The 22,374-nt window shown below is 45.0% G+C and overlaps 2 protein-coding genes across 2 annotated transcripts in view; both read right to left on the bottom strand.

Moving 5' to 3' along the window:
- Positions 1–7,283: 7,283 nt before the first annotated feature.
- IFT70B (intraflagellar transport 70B) lies at positions 7,284–9,819 on the bottom strand. Its single transcript, XM_013960488.2, has one exon. It carries the CDS (start codon positions 9,817–9,819, stop codon positions 7,822–7,824), a length of 1,998 nt encoding a protein of 665 aa, XP_013815942.2. The 3' UTR covers positions 7,284–7,821.
- A 5,853-nt stretch (positions 9,820–15,672) lies between these two features.
- The window catches only part of PDE11A (phosphodiesterase 11A), a 146,232-nt gene continuing 139,530 nt past the window's right edge, over positions 15,673–22,374 (bottom strand). The window contains exon 20 of the mRNA XM_067298516.1: positions 15,673–16,631. Within this exon, the coding sequence (XP_067154617.1) occupies positions 16,470–16,631 (162 nt within the window). The 3' untranslated portion in view covers positions 15,673–16,469. The remainder of the gene's footprint in view (positions 16,632–22,374) is intronic.

The following is a 22,374-nucleotide window of genomic DNA, read 5'->3' as shown; positions in this document are numbered from 1 at the left end:
TATTCCCGTGACAGCTCTGAGACGGAAGTCTGAGCCGCCGCAGAGCATTGCGGGCGTTTGGGCCGTGCCGCGGCGCGCAGCCAGTGGGGCTGTGGTGCTAGGCGGTCGCTCCGCTTCGGACTGCGCTGCTGCAGGGCAATCCGGGGCCGTGCTGCCTGGAGGCTTCCGCCCCGCGGGGCGCCTGCCCGCACCCACGCACAGGATCAAGGTCCTTGTGGACCTTTATCCCTCACTTTGCAACAGTGACGTTTTCTCCATGCACAGTAGTTACCCCTGAGTTGTACCATGAGAAATGGGGGGTAAGCTGTTTCCCCAGCAGCGTTTTAAGTGGGCAGAAGTATTTTTTCAAGGAACAAGCATTTTTTTCCCCCAAATTTGACCAGAGTTTCCATATTACGGTACTTGCAAGAAGCTGCTCTTGGATGGTCTGAAAAAGCAGTCTGTGAAAATGATATTTTCTAAGGTGCCAATTTAAAGCTCACTGAAGTCAATGGGAACTTTTTATTGGCTTTACTGGCCTTCAGTTTGGGCTATAAACTATACTGAATTTAGGGGAAGAATTCCCAAAATAGAAACATCCTGGTCTGAAGCTGTTGGATTTGGCAAGGTCTGCTGTATGACAGGGCTTTATTAGTTTAAATTCAGGCAAGGTTTAGGAAAATTACACTAATCAAGAGGTCCTTTGTAAAATGAGTCCAAATGTCTCCATTTTTCTACTTAATGGAAAAATGTCAGCCAAAAGAGTTGTTTGCTGAAAGTAAATCCTATAAGCTTGTCAGGACTGAAAGTCTCTTTTACTTTATTTAGAAACCATTTCTTTGGGAGTTATGGCTGGGTTGCACTGTCCAAAGAAGGTTCAGGGGACTGAAAAAGAGCTGTTTGTTTTATCAGCTGAGTTTCAATATTTCTCTGCAGTGCCTCTCTGAACATGCGCATACTTAGATATCCTTACGTTACTGATTAGTGATAAGTAACTTGATTCAAGCGGGGAGAATTTTAATACTAATTCGCTTTTCACCATTTATCCATTTCTGTAGTTCCTCTTTGTTCCTCTATTCCCCCCCCCCCCCCAGTCCATTCCATGTAGGACACAGGCCAGGGTTTTTTTTGCTGGTACAGGCTTTAATTTTCTGGGTCCCCCACACTAGCACAGCGTGACAAAGCCAGGAGTGCTGGGAGACTTTGGGGAATGCTGAAACCCAACTGACTGTTCCCTTTGGGGAAAGGGCAGCCCATGGCTCGTGAAAGCTGTGCCAAGGTGCACGTCAAATAGCGTCAGCACTGCGTGCACTGGTCCAATGCACCAGGGCTTCGCAGGCGCAGGGTACACTTCACTGGAGGCTCCTGTGCTGGACGTTGACATTTAGATGTGGCAGGTGTTCAAGAGAAGGCCCCTGCAGTGCTTTAATTGTGAAAGAAGGTGGTATTTTATCATCTCATCTAAGCTCTTTGTGTAAAAGGTAAAGATAGTTTTGCAGGAAATTTGTTTTGCAGACCAGTTCTTGGCAAACCAGATGGTATCAGCATGTTTATCTTTTCTCTGTACGAACCTCATGTGATGATGTGGAGATGCACGTTGTCCCAGGTGTACCCACTCCTTGCTTCAATAGGACAGCATGATTTAGTAGAGGCTTTGTTTGCTTTCAGAAGATTTGCAAAATCTATAGTAAATTATTAATATCTCAGATTTTCAACTGCCAAAAAAAGCATAAAGGGCTGCCGGTGTGCGTGCTCAGTAACAAATAAACTGAGAACAAAGTGCCTCCTGAGCTCAGCGTCAGGAGGAGAGGGACCTAGGAACCGGAGAATGAGCTTCAGAAAGACCAAGGTTGTTGCTGTTTCTCAGTTACCTGCGCAGCTCTCGCACCGTTTCGGCCTTTTTTAATTTTGAAAGGTTACAGCTGTTCCCCGAATCTACTGGGAAGTGGACTGCCGAATCCTGCCTGCTCCCACGAGACTCCCGGCTCCTGGGGAAGTCCCAGCTCGTGGAGGGCGCGCAGCACCTTGCGGGCAGCCCTGACGCTGCTGCAGAAACCTCGGCTCCTGCTAGCAGGCACAGCCCTGCAAGGAGGGTTGTGACTGAAGGGCCGAAAGGAGATAAAGGAAAAGGAATCAGAGGGGAGAGGAGAAGATGGATCTCTCGGTGCTTATCTCTCAGCCCACACCACTACATTATCTCGTCAGCACCCTGAATCTGCAAACTATTAGTCAGGGCCCCACTCTGCTGCCTTTGCTGGAGGCTAAAACCCACCAGAGCGCCAGAGAGGGGGTGCCGATGGCCGGAGCTGCATTTCCCCCCCCCACTCCGAGGTCCCATGTCGGGCTCCTCCTCACCCTGCGCCGCTTGCTGAGCGTGTCCATTGCCCCTGAACAGGCCCCAAGACGCTGCCGAGTGGCCTGGGGCTGGACAACAGGCTGCACCGCAGACTGAGCCGCATCCGGACGTGGCCCTCCCCGGGACTGGCTTGCCTTGCTTTGGCAGCAGAGAGATGCCACTGCACTTTCTGGGAGCCAAACCCTGAACCCTCTCACGAAGGTGAGGTTTTTACAAACAGATTTTCAAAATGCTGTGCAGGACTTGCACTCCCTCCAGGTCTCTCTCTGCCTAGCTCTGGTGTAACCACTAAGGCAGCTTACGTGAGAGTGTGCAAAAAGTACCACTATTTCTGCCCCTGGCTGTGTTTGCAAAAAGAAAAAAAATCAGTGTGTGTTGGGCATATACTAAGAATACCAAGACTCAAGAGACAGGACTTCACATCCTAAGGAGGTCCTAAATGTGGGTAGAGGCAGAGCTGCATGGGGTGCCCTGGTTCTCATGGGTATGCAAGAGGGGCTTAACACTGGAGGATTTTGAAATCAAACACCAGTTACCTGTGAAATAGTAGTGACAACTGAGCTAGGACTTTTTGGTTTTTGTGCAGAAGTTTTGAACTCGGGCATCTAAAATGGGATTGGTTGCAAAGTAAGCTATTGGAGAAGGGGCTGCCAAAACCAGCCTTTATCCTGCAAGGAACCTCGCTGTATTTAGAGAAGTAACATTCCTCTCATCTCCCGTCTCTCAGTGGGGTTTGCTTACCCTGTAGGAATCCCCCTCTCCTGCCCGAGGAAGTCTCTAATCATACTCCTGCCAGAATTATGCAACAACACAAGACCTTTCTGTCTTATCTTTTATTTCTTTGTGTTACTGTAAAGTCAGCCGCCCCCTGCTCGCTGCGCTATTTGGATCAGGTGTGACTGCAGAGCGACACAAATGGCCCTGGCACCCATTACCTCCTCTCTGCCAGGGGTCTTGGCAGCCATCTGATTAACTACAGAGACATGAACATCACGGGGACTGCAGGGGGTATGAAGTAAATCTCGTCGCTGGCTCCTCAGTCCTCCTGGCTTTGCCTGCTACTGCACTCTGGGCTCAGCAGAATGGCAGTTCGGGGCCATCATTTGCATGTCTACGGGGCTGCGATTACTGCAAGGGTGATGTGGGGGGGGGTGGGACATCTGCCCACCACAGCACAGCACAGGGTGGCAGCTGTGGCACAGGATGGTGCGAGAACGTGGCAATTCCTTGTAAGGTCTGAGGACAAGAGCATCGCACAAGATGCACTCTAAGGACACGGTGCAAAAGAGGACGTTATTTCAAATAACATCCCTGTAGGAGATTGGCCTCCATTCGGCGGCAGTGTATGTGGGGACGGGCAAGGGAGGACACTTGTGCTGCTGGTCTTTCAGAGCGTGATGCAAAGAAAGGGGGTGCTGGCTTCTTTCACCTCACTCCCTCCAAAGAAGGTGATGTTCTTGCTTAAGCACCCATGTTTTGCTCCAGATGTTTGCTGTCCTTGACTGCCCAGGAATGAGATCAGCTATTTCTGTGTAGGGTTTTTGCATCCTTTTAGATGAAAATGGCAATTTTGGTTAGGGACTAAAGAGAACTGTGCTGGTATAGGGCATTAATTTAGGCAGATTTTACTATATTTTTAAGCAGCATAAATTATTATTTGGTATCCTCCCTTCTCACCAAATAAAAACATATGTGCCTTTCTTTAAAAATGTATTTTGTGTGTAAGTCACATAGTGATAACATTAAATGCAGTATAAAGATAGTAATAAAACTGGTTGTAGCATTTATATATTTATATATTTCATGACCAAAGTGCTTTGCAGTTGGAGATGCTATAAACACATGCCTTTCACAGAAAGCAGCGATACCTTCATACCGCAAAGCACTCCAGCAGCGCAGTCCCTGGGTGCGACCCCTCGAGGCGCAGGGGAGCGGGCAGCCGCCTCGGGCAGGTGCTGGCCGGGGCGGCTGTTCTGGTGCCCCAGCTGTGGGAGGGTCGGCTGGCTGCTGCTGCGCAAGTGGCTTTGGTGGATGAGGGGGAAAATGGTACAGGGAAGGGCAGGAGACCCAGCTCAGAAGCATCCGTCAAATCCCTGGGTAGCAGCAGGAGTGCGCGTCCCAGGTCTCCTCCTGCCTCTTCTGTCTCTCCTTTCGGCCTCAGAGGCCTCCTGACATTGGGGTCCCAGTGCTCAATATCACTGAACTTGCTAAGAAACCTTGGACTCGGTCTGGCCAGTCCTTGGTGCACAATATTCTCTGAGGGGGAAAGTAGATAAAAGAATGGTATAAGGGAATAACAAGGGAAGTGTTGCTATTGGCGTTTTCCGCAGGGGTTTCCGGTGGTTCTGTTTGTATGTCTGATCTGTGGACAGGTCTGATCCTGGGCAACGGGATGAAGCAAAATCCAGGCATGCTGATTGCCCTCTGGTTGTGTTTTCTAAAATGGTCACATCTTGCACAGCTGAAGAGCTTCATTTCCTTATGTGGGGATTTTTCCCAAGCAGGAAAGCGGCAGCTCATTAAATCAGTAAATCCACCAGAATTGATACGAGCTCCAAAGAGCTTTTTGCAGGCAAAGGGTATCTGCTGCAAGTACTTCTTGTTTCCACGTTGTTGCCCAGCCTCCTGCCTTCATGGTCTCTCGACAGCACCATCCGCAAGCATGGTAATGCCACCAGATGTGGGGAGAGCATGTTCTCAGCTCCCCCTGCTTGGGCAGCCGCCGTGTTGCAGACGTGAGCGTTGCTCACGTTTCTGCAGGCTGTATTGCTGCAGATGTTCAGATGTTTGTCCTCTCTGTTTGAAGGGAACAGGAAAGGCATGTACAGCACGAGGAAAGTGGCGTCCCTCCTCTCCCTTCCCATGCCATGGCCGAGGGCTCTGCGCCCTCCCCGGAGCGTGGTGGGAAGGGGGAAGGCGAGCCGGCGTCGGCCGGTGCTGCCGCCTCCGCGTGGCCACAAGACCCCTTGCGGTGGGGCCCTGGGTGGCTGTGGAAGGCGAGGAGGAGATGAAGCGTGGTGTAGCGCAGCTAATACAGCTTACCCAGCGCCCATGAATGCTGTGTGCTGGCTGTATGGAAACAGCTAGAGCATGCAACATCACCCAACAGTCAGCTGTGGATAAAGCTCTAAGTTGCTCTCGGTTCAGTTTTAAATTGTTTCGAGGGCGTTCAACACTTGCACTGACGCAAATCGGCAAAGTGCAAATTTTAAATGTCCACTGACTTTTACTGAGTACGCACAATGAATATTAACCAAAGCTCTGATTGCTGCCCACAGACTGCACTCCATTCTCTGTTATGTGGTGTGGCTTTTAAAAACTTTTTTTTTAAAGGTCATGCTGTTTATGCTGCATAATATATAATACAATTCCACTGTAAATTAGAAACATACTTTACAGCCTGCTGCTGTGCTTCATGAAGGTGAACAAGATTTGAAATCACAGGTCTCCTCATGTGGAAGCAGCTGTGGAAAATATTTAATATCTTTGTAATAGGGGGCCTGGATGGCTTTATGGACTAGTAATGAGCCACAGAGGCCTTTCTAGGACACCTTGTCACATATTACTGCCTACTTCTTAGTCTTACCTACAGTAGAATATTTTCCCATTGCAGACACTGAAGACAACTGTGTTAAATTTTATTATACTTCATAGAATGTTTTGGTTAACCGCACCTAACTTGCAGCCGTTCCCTTGAGCCGCAGAGGACAACCCCAGCCGTAACAGGCCTCTCGCTCGGGGGATAAGCAGAGTTGACTTTCATTACATTGAAATGGTTACAGGCCTGCTGCTAGACCAAGGCACCCCCCCCCCCATACATGTATATACACACATATTAATTCTCTAGAAATATTAAGTATTCCATTGCTTTATAGCAAAGCAACTTTCAAAAATGCTGTCCTCTCTCTTTCCAGGTAAACCATGGCATAGAAATTGGATTTTTAAGGATGTGCATTCTGATTCTGCAACAGCAATTCAGGGAGACAGCATCAAAGGTAGGGAAATGAGTTAAAGCTGCAGATCTTGATCCTTGACTTAAGAAATTGCAGGTCACCTATCACTTCAGAAGGAAGAATACACAAAAAGGAGGGCAGACAAGGGGATCAGTACTAGACCACGTAAAAATACTGAAGGGTAGATTGCTTTTGTGAGGAATCCATATATGTAATATGTTTTAAAAAGTATGTGAACACTGTTGAGAATATAAACTGTTCAATGCCAGTGCGATGGAGATGCTAAAGAAAAGGAATGTGTGTAAATAAAGAGGGTTTCAGAGAGGTGTTGGAGAAGCAAGAAACGTAAGAAAGGAGAAAAATGAGGAGCAGATTTCTTCCATCTAAGAGTAGAAGCCAGAAGTCCCACATGAAATTGAAACTGTGTGCTTTTTTGAGCAATATGGAAAATAATGTATGTTCACAAGGTCTTTTACCAGACACTTGTAAATTCTAAGAATGGCATTTGAATGAGAGGAGGCCAGACCAGGCTGTAACTCAGGGGCTGCTTGCAAGTACTCACTACCAAATGGACCTACAGGGCTACAGAGGCTACTTGCAGCTGGCAAGTAACTCGAGGGATCACAGCAGATGAGGGGGTAGCACTGGACGGTGTCTCTAAAGCCAACGCAAGGCTAGTTATAAGCAGTCATAACGGTGTTTACTGCAAGGGTAGTCCTAAACTGACATACCATGAAGATGGGCTTGAGACATATCCTCTGGTTTACTTTTGAATATGCAGGGATATCGTTAACCTGCTAGCATAACGTGCTGTTAGAGTGCACAGAAGGAGGAGTCTTTTACAGTGCTTGTGGAAGAAAAAAAAAGCTGCAATTTCTGTAAAACTCAGCTCTGTTTTCCTACTGCTACTATATCCTTTCCTTCTTGGTCCCTGTATTAGATTTATAATTTGCCAGAATACTCAGGCATTATCATTGAGTTAGGAAAAGGCCATGTTAATTTCTGTAGGACTGATTTTTATTATAAAGCCATCTTTTGTTTAGAATATACAATCAACATAGCCTATAACGTATTAAGTATAACTTGGAAAAAGCAAAAGAAAGAAACATTTCACACAAATGCACAAATTGGAGATTAAAACAATTCTGTTTCTTCAATTTCTGTGCTAGGAGAGATGGATAACAAATTACTTTTAATTATGAACCAATGAAAAGAAACTTGGTCAAAATTGCACAGAGATAAAACATTTTACAGGTGGAAACTCCATGATATTTCTGTAATGAAGTTCTTGGCCAGCAAATCTTAAAGCATATTTTATATGGCTGATTACTGAGAATGCTCCTAGTTTAGTGTATGTTAATTTATGCAAGTATTCTAATTTCCACCGAATACTGTCAAAACACAGGATAAAATATTTAAATGCAAGCAATAGGGAAAAAATGTATCACTACAGACTACCCAGGTCAGCATCAACACAGGTGTAAGACAATTAACAGATACAAAGTTCTCATTGCTACAGTATGGGAACAGCATTTACATATTCCACCCAATGATCTCATACATCAGTGCCCTCAAATGCCTGGCTTCATATGTAACTGTATTTTTCCCACTGTGCATCCTCTCCTCTTCAAGTGGTTGTTCTATAACAGCTGGGATATTTCTTCCATACAGTTCACAGTGCTCCAAAAATTGGATGCACCCTTGAGTAACACTGTCACGCAGCATTATCATGTGCTTGGACATGTTCTCCAGCAAGGACAGGAAACACCTTTTGGCATAATACCATGTATCGGTGCCTAATTTTTTGTTATATGGCTCTAGGCTTTTAATGACCCTTGAAATGCCAAAGTCATAGTTTCCTTTTGCACAGTAAAGGGTACCAATGACTAGATTGACAATGCAGAGATGGTAGATCTTTTTTTCAGGATCATCATAGGACAACTGCTCTTCCTCTTTCTCAATCTTTCTCATCAGCTCCTCTGCCTCTTCATTCTGGCTTGTCATGATGTAGGAAACACAGAGATTAGCTAACACAATGGCACTGACATGGAGAATGTTATCGTAGTGCTTTTTAACTATTGGTTCATAGAAGCCAATAGCTTCTTTATACTTGTTTTCTTGCATGAAGAGCACGTGAGCCACATTGAGCTTCCACACTTCGTGTTCATTACAGAACTCCACTGATTTGCGGAAGATCTTTTCTACCATTGCATAGTTCTCCATATCCCAGTAGATCTTTGCCTGGGCCATCAAGACAGGCACATATTTCTCCAGAGTCTCATCATATTCATTAACTGCCTTTTTTACGGCTTCATCGTCCCGATTTTGCCTAGCTTCCTGTACCTGTTTTGTGAGTTTTCTCAGCTGCTCCGTCAGCATCCCCGCTGAATCATCTAGCTTGTGGAAAGCCTCCTCAGGGGCAGTCTGACAAGTTATAATGGCATCCAAGAAGTTGTACAGATAAGGTGTGAGCAGTTTGTAAGTCAAGTGGGCATTCTCTGCCAACACATCAGCTGCCAAGTCGTAGTACTGGTGCTTGCAATACAGCAGTAGCAGGTTTCCAAAAGTTTCCGGTGGGCAGGGGTTCTGCAGCAGGAGAAACTGCAGTTTCTCAAACCCTTCCGTGGGCTGGCTGTCCATGTTCATCAGCGCCTGGTTGTGCAGCGTGACCGGGTCCAGCTCCTCTTCGGCCCTCGGCGGCATGTCCGTGAGCGCCTCCTGGGCCGCCTCCAGGTTGTGCAGCTGGTACTCGATGGCGGCCTTGAGGTTGAAGGCCTCCACTAGGGCTGTGCGGTGCAGGAGCAGCGTGTTGCCCACGCTGCGCACGTCGATGCCCTCCGTGGTCATGCCCACGCTGAGCTCGGGGTGCTGGTGGATGCCGCGCTCGATGATATCCGAGATGTGCTTGAGGGCGGGGGCGTACTGCTTGGCAGCGTAGGAGCACAGCGCCATGTTGTAGGAGAGCTCGGGGCAGTACCCCAGCACCTGCATGGCGCCGGCGAACTTGCCGCAGGCCTCCTCGTGCCGGCCCTGTCGGTACAGCAGGCAGCCCAGGTTGACCTCGGCGTCGGGCAGCTCGGCGGGGTCCTCGGCCGCGCCGGGGCCGCCCTCGGCCGCGGCGGCCAGCGCCTCCTCCACCAGGCTCTTGGCGGCCGGCAGGTCGCCCTGGGCGTAGCGCACGGCGGCCTGGAGGCGCAGCGCGCGGCCCTGGTAGGCGGCCACGTCGAGCAGCGGCGCGGCGGCGCGCAGCGCCTCGCCGTACAGCCCGGCGCGCTGCAGCGCCTGCGCCTGGTACAGCCGGTAGGCGTCGAGCTCGGGGTGCAGCGCCGCCAGCTGCTCGTAGCACTCGGCCGCCGCCGCGAACTCCTGCAGCTGGTAGTAGCAGTAGCCCAGCAGCGAGAGGCCGCCCCGCGAGCGGCCGCTGCGCTGCAGCTCGCCGCTCAGCAGCGCCGCCGCCTCGCCCAGCCGCCCGGCGCGGATCAGCCCGTACGTGACGGCCGTGTACTCGCCGTCCGCCGCCACCGCCCCCATGGCCGCGCTGCCGCCCGCCGGAAGGGCCCCCGCTGCCCTGGCAACGGCCGCCGCCGCGCCGGAGCGGAAGCGGCGGGCAGCGCCGCGGGGCACGCTGGGGGCTGTAGTCCGCCGCGCGCCGCCGCCCGGTCGGCGGGGCGGAGCGGAGCTCAGCGCTGCTTCTGCCGCTGCTGTCGGCCGGGAGGCGCGGTAGAGGCCGTCGCAGCGTGCCAAAGCGTCGTCATGCGGCGGCGGCGCGGTACGAAGCGTTTCCTCGTACCGGCCCTTTGGGGGATGGTGCAGGTCACGTTCAGGCCGCAGCGCCAAGTCTTGCCAGGGTCAGAAAGCCGCTCGCGCAAGGGCCGTTGGCACGAGCACGGCGCTGGCGCGGGGCCGCCGGGCCAGGCCGCGCGCGATCCCGGCGGCCCCCGCGCGCCCTCGTGCTGGTCGCGCTCTCCGGCAGCGCAGCGCGACGGCGTCGCGCGTCCCCGCGCGCTCGTGACCCTCCGGCCCCCACAGGCCGCTGCGGCGCCCGATGGCGGCGAGCTGCGTCGCGGGGCTGCGTCCGTGTTCCCCCAGCGGCCAGGGTGCGCGTGAGAGTTGCTGTCGGAGAAAGAAGTGGTATTTTCCGCGTTCTCCTGTCATTTGCTGTTCCCTTTCGTGTTTTCATCTGCCAGGCAGTAAAGCGGAGTGTTTGGTAACAATCGCAGGTCAGCTCAGATAAGATCTCTTTTCTTTAAAATACTACCTAGACTTGAATGTTTTCTTCTTTTCAATATTTCCTGCAGTTGAAAGGAATAAAGGATAAAATGAAATTTACTGAATATTTCAAATGGTTTATTTGTAAATCTTGAGAAATAAACTTTAAATATTTTAAAGCAGTAAGTAGTACTGTAAAGGGAAGCCCTAAGCTAAATACACAGTCCTGGAAGACAGGACTTGTATTTTATTGATGTCTTGTGCTTTTTAAACGTGAAACACTTCCTTTATCACGATCCAAAGTTTGTAAAGCCTGAGGAAAGGAAGGATGTTTGTATCCTAAGAGAATCTGACAGCTTTCCTAGAGCTCTAATAGAGTAAAGCAAATGTTTTAGTACTTTTCTGAAATTGCTTATTTCAACAAAGTAATTGTTCTTCAGAGGGCTTTTTTGGTTTGGGGGTTTTATTTTTGCCAAGGTATTCTGCTGAGTGCTCTTGCTAAGTATTTCTGCTGAATAATGATACATCCCGAAGATTCAATACCAAGGACTTGTATTAGTCTGAGTAATTTCTGAAGATATAAACAGTTCTAGTCACTGGCCAGATTCTGTTTCTAGTTATTCTAAAACAATGCCAAGTGTATCTAGGGAAGTTAGGCTTGTTCCCAGGAACGAATGCTGTAAGGTCGTGTTTCAAAAATTATTTTTGAGCTGCTCAGTTGCGTGTGCTTTCCTTGCTCTTCCGTGTGATTTGGTAATCAATAGATACAGTTCTGATTCAACCTGACAAAACAGTTGCAATGAAAAATAAAAAAATAAATCACAGGAAGCCGTTAAAGTGGTTTATTATATTTTTTTAGTGAGACCAATAAAACCAAGTTGTTAATTTCAAAAACATGCTTTAAAAAAGCTGAATCAGCATTGTTTAATCTACTAAAGCAAAACAATAAGGGTAATGATCTTAAAATGCAAAAAGGAGATAGATGCAGAAGTCCTAAGCTATGCATTTTGAAAATATGTAGGATTCACTTGCATTAGAAAATATACACGCTGTATCTGTGCATGTGTCAATTGTTTCCCATACACAAAGGTTGAAAGCTTATAATGGTGTTCCCCACACAATTGTAAGATGCAGTGTCCAACATGTTCATAAATTGGTAATTAAATACAAGATAATCCAAGAAAGAAAAGGTAACAAGCAATTTGGTATGTATTCCAATACTGCCACATTCAAGTCATTAAAACCTCTGGAGTCTCTTATTTCAGTTGATTTATAGCTTACATTTCGTTGTTTCATTCAAAACCATTCATATAATTTTATTATTAAAATCTTCAGTTTCTTTGATAGAGCCAATATAATTTTCTTGCTCTACACTTTCTTTCCTGGAACATTCTAAGCGGTGGAAGTGTCTGTTATGTTTTGCATAACCTCAAATAATCCTATTCTAAAATCTCACTCAATATACAAAATATCTAGCTATAACTAAAATTGTCTTCGTTTTATGAAGGGAAAATAAATATTCAGCCTGTAGACTGAAACACTGTCCTATTTTTTGTTAGGATTAGTTAGTCTAAATCTTACAAATTATATTAGGCACTGCTGGTTGCAGTCTTCAAAAATAGTTTGTGAGCACTAGTATTGGCTTTGCTGATAACTGTCAGCATGTTATGAAATCGCAGCGCACTAGAAGTAGGAGCAATTAGCAAGGTCACCAGTGCAGAAAATGCAGCTACCGTACCAAGGACACCTTCTGATGAATACCTGAGATAAAATGAAACATACTCATCTACTCTCTAGTTATTTTCTTCAGGGCACAAACATACTAATGGCCTTTTCAGCAAGATCCCTTGGTCCTGCAAAGCAGTAGGGGCTGGCTATGACAGAGCTAATTGGGAGATAAGTGTCTAATTGCCACGTCAAGTGTCCAAATTTAACTGTTATGAGCTGCTGCTGCCTAACCTTGTAAGTGTGTATGTTTCTGCTTTGGAGCAGGAATGAAACCGTGTCTGGACGAAGTCCTGATTTGCCTGCAGGTCCCAGCCTGGGAGAGAGGCCAAACGACTAGGCCTTTTTAGGGCAAATCTCTGTCTTATTTTGCTACCAGGATTATGGCCAAAGACTCCTCTTGGAAGTCTTGTTCTGAGATGGGGGGAGGAGGGAAGCCCTTCTTCAGTCCGATTCAGAGGAGAGCCTTGACCCAGTCTCCTATGGCCTTAACCAGTATTTGGTTTTCTTGGCAAGTCACAATCTCTTGTCCCAGGAGAGGGCTTTAACCTCAGGCCTGCGAGAGCGGCACGCATGAGCCACTCTCCAGCCCTTTGGCTGAAGCCATTCTGCTTTGTATAAATAACCAAAGCAAAGCAGGTCAAACAGAAATCAGTTCTGTAACTGGGGGGGAGTTTGCTCTCCCTGCTACGAATGTGTACGCAGCTCCTCAGTGTGGAGCAGCTTCAGCAGGAGGGCTTGGGACAAGCCTATCCTTGTGACTCCCAACAGGCCACAGGTTAAGGTGCAACCATAGTTCAAAAGCTTGCTCCAAATCGAGTGGGATTCTAGCACAAGGCTCCCTCCAGTTTGCCCTAGGCAATGTGTTTATGCACTTGTTTAGGTAAGGGGTCTCAAAGGTGAGAATCCTGAGTGGAATTACTGTGTGGCCTGAACTATCTTTGAGGGCTTGGATGAAGGCCCAGTTCTTCTCCTCAGCATCTTCTGCTATTAAGTGAGGGCAGCTGGCTGGCTTCTGTGAAACCCCTTGGCCCATAGCTCATGGTACAGGAAACCTGAACGGATTCAGGCTGCACCTAGAAAAAAGGCATTGCGGCTGAACTAGCTCAAAGCACCTTCAGGGAAGATGTAAGCCCCTAAGGTCCTGTGGATGTTCCATGCGCTCACATTTTACCATTGGAATTGCAAATATTAGAGTCCTCACTCAAGGCAAAATTTCCACTAACAGCAGAAGCAAATAAATGAGGATGCTTCTATTGCTCAGACATAACAGCATGTTGGGCAGCTTCAGAGAAAGGCCAAGCAGGGTTTTATTAGTGCTGTCCTAACAGCAGATTTTCTGTTCTGTTTTCCACATGTCCTCTAATTAGTCCTCTCCTATTATGGTCTTGTATTTTACACACAATTGCAGAAATAAGCTGGTATCAATGGATTTTGATCTCTGATTGTGCAGTGGTCAGGCAAATAAGTAAAAGATGGAGAATTCAGACTTAATAATTTATATAAAAATCTCTCACGTGCACATCTCTTTTGGAATAGTTTGACAAAACTGACTGAAATACCAGAAAAGTGTTTCAGTATCAGAAGAAAATAATGAAAAGCAGATAGAATCTCTATATATCAAGCTTGTAAACATTACTTAAAAATTGCTTCCTACCATCTTAAATATGAGAAACTTGAAACATATGTTTCTTTACTGTACTGTGTGCTTCCACAAAGAACCTTTTCTCTTAAAAATGCAAGTCTTTTGCTGATTCCTAAGCTGAGCATTGAGAAAATTTGAGTACATTCTAAGATCTTTTTCCCCCTAGATTGAGATATATCAGTCTCAGAGACCAAATTCTGTTCTGAGATACACTCCTATGACTCACTGATTTCAGTAGGGTTGCTTCATTTTGCCTAAGAACAATTTGATAAAGATCTAACTAAGCACTCTCATTTTCTTCCTTGTGATGGAGGAACAGAACCATAACATTAGTCAGCACTTTCTGAATTTTGACCCCCAAAATGAAAGATACCTAAAGACAGGAGAAATAGATGGAGGCAATTACAAACAGTCATTTGATTGATGGTTGACATTGTTAGAGCTTCAACTGTATGTCAGGTTGCAGTGATGCTGAATTCCCATCTCTGCCGGTGGGTGTTGCTATGGGCAACAGTGCACTGAAGCCAATAAAAAGGAAAGGAAATGAGGGGAAACTCAACCTTGGGGAAGGCTGTAGGGTATACACTATAATTTATGTTATACTTAGCAGTATGCAATATCAAAATGCAGGAAAGCTATGTGTACCTTCCAGCAGTACTATGTCAATCCCTAGTATCTGTTTCTCCCATAAAGTACATATTGCATGTTTTATATGGCTTGCTGCTTACTATCCTGCATCTATCTTTATTCAGGGAAGAAAAAGGTGGTAAAATAATAGCAGAAACATTTCTGTTTGGTGCCTGTATTCACTGCTGTGTAGTCTGAATTTCTGCTCCTTGTCTGCTGCTCTCTAATAGAGAAAATGATGTGGCTCAGTTGTGTACTAACAGATTTCCTTAAATGGTACTGCAGTTTCCAGCTGTTCTCCTATACACATGACTAGTAGCACAGAGGGTTTTGTTTTGTCTTTTTTTGTCTGTAAGAAATGATCAGCATATTTGTTTTTATTTGACTGTCAGACAGATGTAGTCAGCTTTTCAAAGGTGCTCACAACTCGCTTTCCTTAGATTTGTAAACTGAAAATCTCTTTAGCATCTGGTCACTTGGGGCAGGTTCTGATTTCCATTATGTTGGTGCCAGGTCAAGGTAGTTCCACTGAAGTAAATGGAGTCTGGCACAGGGGTAAAACTAAGAACTGAATTCAGCTCTAATTTCTTGTGTGACTTTTACCCACAGCCAGACAATCCTGTCTTTAAATCACATTTTTCATAGAGTACAAAAGCATTATTTTCCCCCCCATGAATGGGAACTCCTAAGCGTTGCAACACGAATCCTCTTGTATCCGGCCATGCAGCAGCGGAAGCACCCTCAAATCATAGATCATAGTTTTGCTGCGCTAGTGATCTCTGCGCTAATGGAAGGAGACCAACTTTCACATAACACTGGTGTCATCATGCAGAACTAGACACATTTGGTTTTGTGACCTATCATGTTTGATTAAACTTTTATGACACCTCTACCACAGACATCTACATGTGAGCCTTGACTAGTACTCTGCTAGCTCTAATAACATGGTCTTAAATTGTACTGAAGGAACAGCAAGAGGAAGAAGAGGTAGTCAGTCCAGTATGATGGTATTCTTTCCCTCTACCATTTCAAAATGTTCATTTCAATTGGAAATTCTACCAGAAAGGCATATCCATGGTAAACTTTTCAATGTAATGTAAACCTGAAGCACAAGGCAACAGATTTCATTTTTTATTTTTATTTTATTTTCATTAAAGTTCATTAATCTTTTCCTCAGGAGACACTGTAACTTTAAAAAAATGAATGCATTAAAGGAGTATATTTATAAGATTCCCCCCCCCCCAAATTACCATGCAATATTTTGCCTTTATACAAACTTCCCCTTGCAGGAAAATTTACTGCATTGTTAATATGAATTTCTCAGGAAAGCAGGGACAGGTTGGTATTTTTAAAGATAATAAAGTTTGTTTTTAAATGTAGCAAAGGTAGGCAATTCTAAAGGCCCTGATCAATCACTAAGAAGCTTTGTTGTAAAAAAATACTTCTTTAGAATACAAAGCAAGCTTTTCAGAACATTCAAGCATAAAAGAGGAAGGAAGAGTGAGAGAGGAACATCACAAAAGCAGGCATAATTGATTCATAACATGTACTAAAGAGATGCAAAACAACAATGTAATTACATACTACTCTCTTTTCCTGCAGCTCTTGCATATGAATTGACCAACTTGCATCCCAGTTCTGCTCTGTATTATTAATTTTATTAAGCCGTAAGTTCTTATATTTCAGGCTGTTGTCAGCTTTGTGTGATTTTTACAGCAGCGGCTGAAATGTAGTGGAGCTGAATGAATGCTTCTTGTGCTAAGTCTTCCATGTCGCTCCAGATACCAGCACAGTCACACTGCAGGCCTTTCTTTCAGACCCACTAAGCTTCCAAGTGAAAGCAAACTACTGCTATCAAGATAATATCCAATTAATTAAGCATGTCTGTGAAAGCATTTTTTTTTAATGGCGTGCCTAAGCATATGCAAGCCTCTCAGACAGCTCTTATCGTAAACCAGCGCTGACATTTGCAGGCTTAATTTATGTCTTCAAGAGACACAGTAAAGCTAGAAGAAAAGGAGGACGAGGATGCTGCCTGAGAAGGAAGTCTTTTCTGGTGCAGCTCCTTCCATTTACCTCTGTTCACTGCCACAGAGTCCAGCATGGGCTTCAGTTTCACATTCAGCTTCACTAGACACTGGAAGAAGATAAAAAAAAAGAGAGAAAATATTGACAACATTTCCACTTTTCTAATTCACAGTCTAGAGGGAAACAGGATAAATGGAGTCTAGTCTGTAGAGCACACTGTGCCCCCCTCACCCCTGGCTGTGCATTCCTGTGTAAGTGAGGCTTTGGTTTTCATTGGCATCTCTATCTCATACTCATTTGATTTGAGGGTTGAGGCTGTAAGGCACCAAAAATGGCAAAAAGGGCTTTGAATAGTTTAGCTTTCTCTTAATCCTTGAAGCTGGTCCTTACTTCTGAGGCATCCCCCTCTAAGGCCTGAGGCTATCTGGTTGCTGGTGCCTCTGAGGAGGAGGTCCACTAAGTGGATGGCAAGTTGGACAAAACTGAAATAAGCTTCAGATTCTCTCATGTGCTAGATTCTTATTTCCTGCTATATAACTATAGATGAGTAAACCACAACAGTACTGTGCTTTCCTAAGCTGTCAGAGCATCTATTTCTGTGTGCTCAAAATAAAGAAAAAATTGTCTTTTTAAATTTCACTGAAATCACCTCTTTTCTACTTACCCAATCCAAAGCCCAAAAAAGCAAATGAGAATCATCTGGTTTCACTAAGCTCTGAATCAGCCCCCAAATGATATAATCACCGCATACCTTTGCTAGAAGTTTATTTTGCCTTCTCCTTTAATATCAAACGCGTATGGGGAAAGATCACAATTGCTTCACATAGTTTTATCTCCCCATTAAAAGAGACAGCACCTCCTAACAGCAACACCCAGATGTGAAGAACGGGTGAACCAGTTACCTCCGACGCAGTCATGTAATGTGCTCAGTTTCAGGACAAAGGGAGTTCCTGTTGTAGGGATCTTTTGCAGCGTTTTTCATTAGTAAGAAGTGGGTTCTGCTGAAAGTTGGGTTTCTTGCTTTCTCTGACAGTATGGGAACTATGTATTTGCCATTAAAAAAAAAGGTTGGTGCAGGGAAAAAAAGAATGATAGAGAAGGCAACAAAAGTTGCTCTGAAAGTGCAGAAAATTGGAAGGAAAGGAGAAGGGAAGAAGGTATCTTTGCAGTTGATCTTTTTTATTTTTTGCTTTAAATAGCAGGGTTAACAGCAACCACTTTAAATGGCCCCAGAAGCCCAGACACCACTAAAGAACTGTTTTTTTTAATAGCTAGCCTGCAAACCATGGGAGCTTGGTTAGCTACTGAGGTAAGTCTTGGTAGATTTTTAATTGAGCTATTATATGGTAATTAAGGGTTAATGGCCTGATTTTAAGATGTGCTGAAAACTTGCAGTTTCAGTTGACTTCAGTAGGAAATATGAAATGCTCAGCACTTCTAAAAATCATGCCATAACTACCCTATTTGTATGGAACTTGAAGCAAATCCACTTCAAATTATTTCCTTAGAATATGGCATGGACTGGGCAGATAATTACGCACCCTTGGGCCAGGCCTAAGAGGCAGAGCTTATTGTGGTCTCTGCCACATATAGTATTGCTTGCTGGTGACATTTCATTCCTTTGCTTTAACGGACTTGGAAATATAATGTTCTTGTCACCATACCTCAGAGCTCCCTATTTTTAGCTCTTTATTTCAGATCATCATGTATTTCCCAAATCTCGTTTGGCCCCATCCAAAAAGAGGGGCAGTAACCCATTATAAATCCCTGTGTGAAAAGCTCACTGCTGATGCTCACTAGCACCTGCATTACTGCTACCAAGTCAGTCTAGATTTAGCAAATTAGATATTCAGATCTTTACAGCAACTCATCAGATCCTTTCTGTGCAAAGCGGAGGGCCCTGTCAGAGCGATGCCAGCATCCATCCACTGACAGGTAGAACTTGCTGTTTTTTCTTAAATCTTCAAAATGTTTTCATCAAATATTTTTCTAATATTTTTCCACTTTAAGAATATTTTCCCTGTGTTTGAAAATCAGGACATTTCAAACATCTCTAAGCCCAAAGAGGGCATTCTGCACTCTGACCTCGTCAGCCCCAGGATCTGTAAGCACAAAATTCATTACATTTTGTTCCTGTCATAAATGGTATACAGCAACCTGTGTCTGCCTACAGGCCGTGTAAAGGAGGAGGAGGAGCTCACTGCGACACCCGGCTCGGGCTCAGTGTGGTTGGTCAGCTCTAGGCTAGGTCTGTGTCCTTTCTGTACCATCTTGTTGTCCAAACTTGCCGCGAGACCACAGTGTTCTCAGTTCTAGTAGCAGGGTGGCACGGCCCAGCGCTGTGCCTGTCGCTGCAGACCGGGACGTATGCCGTGCTCTTAGGGCAGCAGCAACCCCTCTTGCCTCCGTTTCGGCAGCCCCCGCAGAGACCGAGGGGTGCTGGCAGGACTGTGGTACTTGAGCTACGCAGATCAGTTCGCTTTGCTCTGCCTGCAGCAGAGCCCTGAGGTCCAAGTAGATCAGGAATGGATTCAACAAGCATCTGCACAGTCTTACTTTTGTTTCAAGGTCATCACTGTTATCTTATGAGCTGTAAACACATTTTTAAATCCAAAAGCAAATATATAGATTTCCTGTAAAAGTATTATGTGTATCACAGAGTCTAATAACTCACGTGTAACAGAGCTTACCAGTTAAATAACAAGAAGAGGTTACTTAATATACTCCTCATGGTTAACTAATACCATTAAACATTGATAAAATAAATAAAAAGGAGTATTTAAGAAAGAATAAACCATATCTTTGATTTTCAGTTTTACTACAGCACAAGCAATTAATTCTGTTGAATACTTACAAAATATATAGTGTAATTTTAAGAAACTTTATCTTGTAATGCATTAATTTAGATTAGGGATACTTGACAGTGCAGATTTTGCATCTGGTCTATTAAATGTCTTTATTCAGACATTGATTTGATGTTTAAACCACTGCTTACGTATTTAGTATCTTTTCGCTTTGGGACTCCTTCATTCTGATCTGGTCTTTTAATTAAACCTACTACTATAATTCCTATGGAAATTAGCTTTTATTTTATTTTTTCCAGCTACCAAAGCATTTCACTAGGACTTTTCCAATAGAAAGTACACCAATTGGATTTTATTTCTACTTGAGATGTAATTAAAAACTCATTTGATTACTATATTTCTGGCTGTTTTAATTATTAAACTCCTGTAATCAATTCTTTTATGAAGCTTCTGGGAAATTACCTCAAAAGCAACACATTTCTCTCCCTTCTGGCAGGTTCTTGACCATTTACTGAACTACATTCATAGCACCCGTTTCTGATCCGAATTAAACCAACAATTTATTCTTAAAGCTATTTAAGTTTACTTGGCTGTAGCCTAGTCAGGGTTCTCTACCTCTGGGCTGCACTTTTTATTTCTGTTTTACTGCATGAAAATCCCTTGATAATAGTGCTCCTTCATGCTGCTGTTTTTGATGCATGCCTCATAGGAACGGCTTTGCTAGCGATTTGTCTAGTTTGGTATCTTGGTTCTTAAGGCCCAATTTATTATTCGCTTCAGTGGGAAAAGGATTGGTCTTCAAGAGCTGCCTGACATGAGATGCCACCAGATAATCTCATAGCTCCAGAAATACCTTGTTTTATCATGTCTCTGCTTTGCGTCGCAGGAGCGCTTGCTGCCAGCTGCTGCATCTGCACGGCTGCGTGAGGGCAGCCAGCGCTTGGGGGAGTTTCCATTCCCCGCTCCGGCCTTGGCCCTGGGACCTGGATGCCCGTATGGAGTCCCTGTGCTGCGATGTAATTGCCTTGTCACACAGCAATAGGTACAAGATTGGTAACCTTCGCGATTTTAGCCTATTTAGTGTAAAAGTTGTTCTGAATCACAGGCTGTTAAAGCACGCTATGAGAGCAGTCGTGCTGTTGGCCACGCGCTCGGCCATTAGGAAAAGCCAGCTAAGTCTGCAGTTCCCTTCTGCGTCTATGTATTACGGACCTCAAAAAGCGACTAAGCTGTTTCTCAGAAACTTGCCGTATAGCACAGACTTTTCCTACCATCGTTAACAATTTTAAGTACCTTCTGTCACTGTGTACTGCTCTGCCTATGATATATTGTCACAAAGTGCATCTCCTCTCACCCATAGGCTCCTCCGGTACAAAACAAGGTCAAAGGGGCCTTCAGCACTACAGTGATGGCACCTGGGAGAGGGGCAGGGCTGCTTGAGGGAAGAGCTCCAAAGGGGCAGAGCGTGAGATATTCAGAGGAAGCTATTTATGGGGGTGGCGGAAGGGGAGAACAGCTTTTCTTGGCATATAAAGCAAAGAGAATGCAGTAATAGCAGAAGTAGTAAAAAAAAAAAAAAAAAAAACCCTTCAGAGAGGGGGTGATGGGTAGCAGCAGGCGTTTGTCATTAGATCTTCTCTTTGCTGGCTGGAAGGGCAGTGAGGGGGTGCGGAGGCAGAGGACTCATCTGCTGCGTCAGCTTGGCTCTGGGAAAGGATGTTACTGGAAACATCCAAGATGCAGCACGGATGTGGCCAGAGTCTAAACTGCTAAAACAAATACAACATCTTGTTGTACTCTAATACCAAATCCCTTCAAAGGGGAGCATGGCACTCCCTAACCCACAGATGTGGGACCACAAGGGGCTTTTTTTTTGTTGTTGTTGTTGTTGTTTTTTTTTTGAGGTTCTCATCCAAATATTGACCAGTTCTGACCTTGCTTAACTTACGAGCTTTGACAAGATTACAGCTCATGAAAGTATGGCTGTGGGTCTAATATTTGTAAAGTGATTTTATGGAATAAGACCGTATAAATTCAGTTTTATTACTGAGCACATATCAAAAAGTTATAGGTCACAGTGTTCACTCTTCTTTGGAACCCAGTGCTTTCTAATGAATCACTTTTATTATGTAGGCAGTTTCTAAGTTGAAAGGGAGGACTAGTGACCAGGAAGCTGTAGGGATAAATTGAGATCTGGTGTAAGCATATGAAGCATTGCTGAAGTCAAGAGAGTCGTGACCAGTTACAGCAAAGCTGAACTGGACGCTTGAGTTTTGCTGAAGTGGCTTTCATGAGAGAATACATAGGCCAGAGGTGAGCCATCTATTTGAAAGTCCTTGAACTTCAGATTAGTTCAGATAAACTGGAACCTATATTGTAGTCATCCACAGACTTGATCTTCATAATAAAATTACTTGATGAAAGATGTTTTGAAAAACCCAAAACATTTCTACACATATGCCCCTGTACTAGAAACAAAAAGATCACTGAAAGTCTGCCTTCAGTGGGCCCTCTACAGAAGGTGAAGGGCTTAACTTCTACGAACCTATGGCTGTGCGCTTATGTGAATTAAATAATTGCCTCACTGATTTAGGGCCCTATTTAATCATTACTTTTCTGAAGAAATTACTGTATTTGGGAGGAGGCTGAGGTCATTTAAAAACAATAACCCCCCCCCCCCAGCAGTCTTCTCACACTTGTTATTCTTTCTAGGACTTATTGAGGAGGAGTCCATGTAGTCAAGTACACAATGCATCAGTGCATTGCTTTTGCATTTCAGCCAGAGAAATTTTTCTGGTGCCTAAAGAAATAACTAGATGAAATTAATAGCACTAACTTCCCTGACAGAAAAGATGAGTTTCTGGTATATCTTCTATAGAAATTGTTAGCAGTGCAGAAGGGAGCTAATTGTGATTGGAAATGGATCTAATAATACATGCACAAGTGGTCAGCTCTTCTGGTATGAGTTAGTGTCATGTTTCTTTCTGGTGATGGTATACTAGCAAGAATAATGTTGCACTCCTTTGTAAGTAACATACATAATATGGA

This window comes from Apteryx mantelli, chromosome 6 (assembly GCF_036417845.1).
Source record: "Apteryx mantelli isolate bAptMan1 chromosome 6, bAptMan1.hap1, whole genome shotgun sequence".
NCBI lineage: Eukaryota > Metazoa > Chordata > Aves > Apterygiformes > Apterygidae > Apteryx > Apteryx mantelli.
The sequence above is the reverse complement of the archived record's forward strand: the minus strand, read 5'-3'. Positions and strand labels throughout refer to the sequence as shown.